This window comes from Cicer arietinum, chromosome 3 (assembly GCF_000331145.2).
Source record: "Cicer arietinum cultivar CDC Frontier isolate Library 1 chromosome 3, Cicar.CDCFrontier_v2.0, whole genome shotgun sequence".
NCBI classification, from domain to species: domain Eukaryota; kingdom Viridiplantae; phylum Streptophyta; class Magnoliopsida; order Fabales; family Fabaceae; genus Cicer; species Cicer arietinum.
Genome location: NC_021162.2, coordinates 17,212,968 through 17,220,563, shown reverse-complemented (window position 1 = coordinate 17,220,563; position 7,596 = coordinate 17,212,968). Strand labels below are relative to the sequence as shown.

The 7,596-nt window shown below is 31.1% G+C and overlaps 1 protein-coding gene across 1 annotated transcript; it reads right to left on the bottom strand.

Moving 5' to 3' along the window:
• Positions 1-825: 825 nt before the first annotated feature.
• LOC101493485 (eukaryotic translation initiation factor 3 subunit H) lies at positions 826-6,774 on the bottom strand. The gene is made up of 12 exons (XM_004491990.4): positions 6,614-6,774; positions 6,443-6,522; positions 5,514-5,630; positions 5,309-5,412; positions 5,139-5,205; positions 4,300-4,433; positions 4,173-4,221; positions 3,772-3,843; positions 3,585-3,686; positions 3,432-3,499; positions 1,376-1,528; positions 826-1,096 (listed from the first exon to the last, which is right to left on the bottom strand). The coding sequence occupies exons 1-12, from the start codon at positions 6,624-6,626 to the stop codon at positions 1,039-1,041; spliced, it is 1,017 nt and encodes a 338-aa protein (XP_004492047.1). The 5' UTR covers positions 6,627-6,774; the 3' UTR covers positions 826-1,038.
• Positions 6,775-7,596: the final 822 nt, after the last annotated feature.

The window sequence follows — 7,596 nt, the reverse complement described above, 5'->3', positions numbered from 1 at the left end:
ATTTTAATTTCATTTCAATATGTTGTCATAAATAATTAGTTTGAGTTTGTTCATTATAAACAATCTCTAAAATAGATACACTTAAAATATCTTTGAAAAAAACATGTGACATAACACCTCCAATTAAAAAATAGTTATTCAAAGCTTAAATAAAAATGACAGAAAACATAAAAAATAATAATATATTCAATGAATAAAAAAAATATAATACATTAAGATAAATCATAAAATAAAAATAATAATAATCATCATTAAAAAACCAAACCTTTATATATATATATATATATATATATATATATACATATATATCAAAACAATACTTACAAAACATACATTCTACTTGAAAATATTTTATAATGATTAAATGTTAAAAATAAAACAATCAATATAAACATTTGCTCATTTTTTAATAATATATTTTACAGTAAAAATCATTCATTTTATTACAAACTTATCAATTGATTCCATTATTCCATTAGAAAATCACTCATTTATTGCATTAAAAATACTATAAGTTAATTTAGAGAAAACAGTGTAATTATTCCATAAAGATCAATTTATCATGATATATATCATAATAAAATATATAACATACAACAAGACAATATTTATCGCGTTTATATCTTATCATATCCTCAACCAAACAGACTTTAAAGGTCTCGTGAATGTTTAAACTATGAAGTTTCAATCCTTTAAAATACCACATAAAAGTTAAAATATTTATAACAAAATTTGTTTTATGAAAAATAAAAGTGGATCTGTTTCATAATGACATCCAAATATTGGAGACCTAAGATCAAAAAACAACTAAAACAACTAAAACAATTAAAAAAGCACTAAAGGTATTTTCTCTCTAAATAACAGATTACACTTCTTACAATTGGAAGAGTTCAAAATAATAATTAAAGAAAAAATTACTTCGCCTTAAATAACGGTCCTCTAATATACTACCAAAATCACCATTAAATTCTCATTCTGTATGGAAAATAAATTGCATTTTCAAAGCATGCATTAGAGTGACAAACATGGATTGATTTTTTAATCCTCATGCAAAGCCTTCATCAAATAGAGTCTGTTAAAGCTTTGCCCAGAAACCCTGCAGAGCATCAAGAAAAAGTGTAATTAAGCACTTTGGGCTAGAGAAAACTTACACCAACAATAACAAGGGTAATAGCAAAAACTTTTAATAGGCAAATGAAATGTCCCCCACTGTTGTCAATTGTGGATTGCAAAACAGTGCTATAATAACGCTGCTATTTGACAACATTTTGTATTAAAAAGTGTATGGCAGAATAATAGCGATTTGTTCAAATTCAGTTACGCTATAGCCGCTATTTAACAACACTAGATCACCATAAAAAACCTAAACACATACCCATTGATTTGGTTGCAATAGTTGGAAATTTGATTTGTTATGAGGAAGCTCTCCAGACGTGATGGCTCCGGGAGTGGCTTGAAAATGGGGTTTGCAGGATCTTCCTCGGGCAAAGGCTCCTCTCCAGCAGTTCTGCGTGCCATGTTCTCCGCCCTATAATAACAAAAACCGAACCCGTAATGTTCACATTTGGTCAAATATAAAAAAGCCATACCAAAAAAAATGAATTATAATAGTTGATCTGCATAAAATGCTGTGGTCTTTGTATTAGATCCACACAGCCAACATTGTGAAAATCCAAATTCACTAGGTTTACTTAATCTTCAGTTGAAACTTCAAACAACTGTGGTTAAAATTGTGCTACCATACATCAAACATAACACTCATTTCATTTCTCATTTATTGAATATAAAAAGATGAACATTGTATAGCAACACTTCGCAGACGCCCCTAAAAATGGCTATGGGATGACAGCTATTCTGATATTTTTTTATAAAAATTGAAAGATAAATGACAAAAGAATAGAACTGCACAAAATTCGGCAGAGAAACAGAACTAGAGTAGATTCAGGAGAAAAAAATGCAAACAGAGAATCAGAAAAAACAAAACACAGAAAAGATTAGAAAAGAACAAAGAAAACAATGGCAACTTGCTGAACAAAGAAAAGCGGGAAAACAGAGCACTTGACTGGAGTTGGACAGTTTGTTTGCCAAAAACACCTGGTCTAGTTTCGAACGTCATGGGAGAAGTGATAAAAACATGGGTTTCCGACTTAAAAACTGGTTTCGACACAAAAATCCTAAAAAACATAAAACCCAGCTCCTTAACAATTAAAAGTTTCAGGGCATTCTGGGGTTCTTAGCTGATTCCATCATTGCGACCCAGAAGCGCGCAACAAACCGCAATTTCCGGCACAAAGCCGCATATTAGCATAACAGTGTGAAGAAGCAGCCTAGATAGCGGGCAAATACCAAAACACGAAGCCGCAATAACATCGCTATCGCATGCTATTCACAACTCTTGATGAACAAAGGTCCATAAAAGTATCACCACAAACTTTTGATGACAAATGGTTACATTGATGAACCAATTGGAATTTATAATGATATGAAAATTGAAAACCAACGTATGCAAAGCTTGTGGAACATAAAGAGCACACCCAATAACCAACCATGGCAAATGCTACAGTGATGAGGAAATTGCAATCCATGGATCAGTACGTATGGATACGCCGATCTGCCTTGATACGTGGTGGATACGTATCAGTAGATAATTGGAAACTTTTATTAAAAAAAAAAACAAAATTCTGATACATCCTCAACACGGCAAGCTCATTATCATTGTAAGACTGAGATCCATAGCTCTGTTTTGATTCTGGGAAGGAGACGTGAAGGACACCCAATTCAGAAAAACGATTGTAAGTCTGAGAGGGGGAAGAAGGAATAGAGGAACAAAGCAGACACGAGTTTTCCTTTTTTCTTCGAATCTTCGTGTCCCTTTGCATTTTGCTAGACAACATATTTTTCTTTTCTTTTTTTCTCTTCTGTTAGTGGGGTGGAGGCGTGGAGCTTGTTTGTCTGTTAGTGGGGTGGATGGGTGGGGTTTGGTGGGGGAGACGTGGAGCTCTATGGGAAGTAAAATGGTTTTCTTAGAAAAACTCCTATTTTGTTTGTTTATATTTTTTGTCCAATTATAAATTATATCAACAAAATAAGTGAATATATAATATAACAATAATATAATAATAATGATAATAGAACATATATGATATATCTTCTTTCTAAAATACATTATGTTTATTTCCTTTATAATCAATCCTGCAAGTTGTTATTTGGTAGTGTTTCAAGTTTGGATTTTTTGAATTATAATAGTACATGTATTATATGTTATTATTTTTTATGAGTATCATAAGCGTAACGTATCCTATAATTTTGAAAGAATGAAGTATCCCCATATCGGATACTTGTATCGTGTCTGTGCTCTTCCAATAAAATACAATGCATTTACCAGTTAGATGTTAGAACAAACAATAATTCAAGTACAGACAAAATATCACCTTCTCTTTTGAAGCCATGCTTGCTGCTGAGCCTGCTGACGAGACAAACTCCTATAGTAGAATTGAAACTGAAATAGAAGGAACTTCAGTAAAAATGTATTTGAAAGTTAGAAAGGAAGGAAGAATCACAACTATATGAAAAACTAAAAGAACCTTTTGTTGTTCTAGTGACAAGTCATCCATGCATTCAATCAAAAATTCCATATTTCTCTCCATTAGTGAACTGGTTGACAATTGCAGACGATCATAATCACACTGCAGCAATGACATGGGAGAATATGAAAACACAAACTAAAATTTAAAATAGCCAAAAGAATCTCTGGAAAATATCAAAGTTCACCTGGGTGACTGGAGTTTCAGGTTCCAACTCTGTCATAAAAGCACTGATAAGGGCAGAATTTGAAACTTTGATCTGATTTATAAGTATATAAGAAAAGAAAAATGATAAGCAATGCAACATTAGATTGCAAGTGGCCAAGATTATAGTCTAGTTGACCTTATTTCCAGTATGTACAGTTCATTCTCAATTGATTCATTAAAAAAGTGACCAAGATTCTTAATATTCCAATCCACTATGATGGATGTGTTTTTTATCTTTTCATATTTTCATCACCTTAATAAGATGTTTTAGTAACACATTCACATTCTATATTTAAAATTAATAAACATAATAACAATTTATTAGTAGAAAAATTATTTGGTCAAATACTCATAGGTTAAACAAAGTTCCAGAAAGCTTACGGGTATTTCCTCGAAGATATCCACCCATGATAAGTTCTTCTCCCTCAATCTATTACATAAGACAGAAAATTAAGAAAGCAAATGGCTCAACTAAAAGAAAACATTACATTTAGAAGAAAATACATACTTCTCTCCAGTAAAATTATTGCTGCGATATAGTTCCATGAATGAGTCTGAAAGCTTCAAGGCCTTCAGGGCTAGGACACCTTGATCAGACCTTGATGGATCATATATTATGCAAACACAACGTCTAATATTCTCCTGAAAAACATTGGGAAGTTTGAGGAAACAGTCATTTACCTGATTTTGCAATTGTGAAAAAATAATTTAAGCAAGAACCGCTACCAATATGAAAAATAATCATCATTCAATTATGGTTATTCTTATGAAACAAAACCTAGACAATGGAAGCAGCACGAAATTCTCATCTGGTTATTATACACAGATGTACATTTCTTCATCTAACTATTTGTTCTAGTCAACTTCCCATATTTCACTAGCATGCATTTCCACCTCAAACCAATGCAAAATGTTATAAAATTCTCAGTTAAATGTCAGAGGCAACTTTTATCGAACATACAATGCTAACATCTGATTGTCTTGCTCATGATGACACACTGCCTTAATATCAAAAGATGTACCCAGTAAAATGTTATAATCTTTGGTGATGCATGCCACACATCTTCTTTTAGCCTGTTGGGCACTCTTAAGTTTATAGTTTCAGTGTTTCACTGAATATTATGTAACTTATGGCAATCACTTCCCATTAATGGCTCCTTTGATCAAAGATTTAATAGCTTGGAGGAGCATGAAAAAAAAATCAGCACATTCAAATTATATAATAAACTACAGGAGCATCTAGTTTCCACAATAACATGAATAACTATATAGGTGAAGTCCACAAAGCCTCATCTTAATTGAAAATATGAAAAAACATAAATAAGTTTATAAATTGAGATACAATACCTGGTAATTCATAAAGGTTTCAATCAGCTCCACAGTTTGATAGGAGCCAAGCAAAGTTGATTGATACCTAGATTCAGAGAATATCCCGCATGTTAGATGAATGCTTTTGAATAATATGTTGAAGTTTGAAAACATATCTCAATGTAAAGTGGTACTTTCATCATACATACCATCCAACAGTATTGTTGTCCACATTAACCTCCCTCAAGCACCTCATCATTTCAAGCTGGTAATTGGCACCATCAGCTTCAATTTCTTCATCCTCCTCTCTCATCTGCAAATTTTAGAAATAAATATGATGAAAACATAAGGAGCCAATTATAGATAATTTGATATAAGAGAAACAAAAATAAAAATGACAAAATTATATCATACCGGAAAAGGGAAGCAGTTAGTAACTTCAAGAACACTACCAACATCCAACCCAAGAAGTTGTCCAGTGACTAAAGAAGGTGAGTGATCCTTACAATGCTTAATTATCTTCAGGATAACCTGTTAAACAAAAAAAAAAAACACCACAATAAGAATAGTTTGAATATTATCTTCACCACACAAAAACTAATCGAATATTTCCTTACAATATGAGGATCTGCCTCAAACACTATACAGACCAACATGACATGGTTCAATATTTACCAAGAAAGAGGTAAATGCTATGTTAATGTTATTTAAGACTTAGTTTGGCAGTTAGGAGGGAACGAAAGAGAAAGGCTTCTGCAGGAAGGGGAGGAAGGGAGAGACAGGGAAATCTCTCACTTATTTTTGGGAGTGATTTTGAAGGGGATTAGATGAAAATACTTATGAGTAAATTTCATAATTTTTTTTTAGTATTATAAACAGAAATATTGGATTTGAAAATTTGTTAAATATCCTCCAAAGCTTGCCCGATGAATCTTTTGAGCTACCCCATATTGGAGGGTTTAAGTCCATCCAATTAAGAAAAATAAAATAACATGGAATGCGGGGAGACTACCCCCTTCCTTTTACTCATTATTTTATCCTCAATGTCATCCCCTCCCTTTCCCTCCGAACCCCCAAACAAAGCCTAAGTATTTTAATTTCCAAAATCCTATATCATTTTAGAAAACAAAGAATCCATAAAAAAAGTGAAGTTACAAATACAAAGCAACAGGTATAGATTCCCTAGATGCAAAAACAAACAGAGACCCATAATTACAAATAACAAGACCGTTCAAAACCCCATAAAAAGGTATAAAAAAAATCGGTGATTCAAAAACAGTATTTAGGGTTGTGCTTTACTGTCAATTGTACAATTAAAACACTAGAAAGAGTATAATTGTTACCAATCCTTCGATCTGAACGACTCTGAGAGGTGTTGCAACTTCCTCCGTTGCGGCAACTTGAAGAAACGACCTAGTTGTAGCTGCAGAAGACGAATCAAAAGTGGAATCATAAGTGTGAGGAAGACAAATCGAAAAAAAATAGATGAAAATGTAGATTGTTGTTGAGAATACTTGTGGCAGCCATGTTCAGAGTCTCCGGCGTAGGAACAACCGCGCAAATCGATTGGAGAGGAGGAAAAGGTGGCGGAAGTTGCAGGAAGAAGAAACCCTAACGCCGGAGGAAGAGATGAGTTTTTGCTGAGTATCTATCGGGCTCTAATAGCCCATCTAATATTTCCTTAAATTTTTTAAATAGTGCAGTAATAATAATAGTTAAAAAGTTATTTATTTATTTATTTTATTTATACTAAAAAATGTGGTTGTAAAGCTTATTTTGTTGAAAATTGTTTTATTTATTTTTTCAAATTAGCTAACAAAAAATCCGTGTTGCGTGGGTGGCGTGCCATTGATATTCTTGAAGTGTTTTGTTCAGATTTAAATAAAAATATTATTTTATATTTCAATAAGAAGTATATATTCTGTAATTTTTATATTTAATAATAATACATGTTTGTCTTGTGTTTTTATATATATTAATAGAAAATATTGGTCTAGTTAATTTTTAATATTTAACATTGTAAAATATTTTTTATGTATTAATCAATAGAAAATATTTGTCAAGTGAGTTTTTACATATTTTACGTCCAAATATTTATCTCATGTTTTTTATATATCATTTGTGAATATTTATTTCATGTTTTTTTAATATTCATTAATGACAGTTATTTGTCATGTGTTTTCTTTTTTTGTATTAGGTGTAAATGTTTCTCATGTGATTTTTATATTTATCATTAATAAATATTTGTCTCGTATTTTTTATATATCAATTATAAATGGTTATTTCGTGCTATTCTAATATGTGTTATGTGTTTTTTTTATGTATTAGCAACAAATATTTATTTTGAGATTTTTTATATTTATTTATCTGAAAAATATTTGTCTCGTATTTTTTTATGCAATAGTTATAAATATATTTTTTATCTTAAAAGTGATAATTTAAAAAAAAAAAATCTAAAAACTAATTTAAAGGATAAGTTAACTATTATAGAAAATAG

Coding starts and splice junctions, on each gene's coding strand:
- LOC101493485 (XM_004491990.4), bottom strand. Junction 5,206..5,308: donor GACAACAATACTGTTGGATG/GTATGTATGATG, acceptor CTCTGAATCTAG/GTATCAATCAACTTTGCTTG. Junction 3,500..3,584: donor TGTCACTAGAACAACAAAAG/GTTCTTTTAGTT, acceptor CTTCTATTTCAG/TTTCAATTCTACTATAGGAG.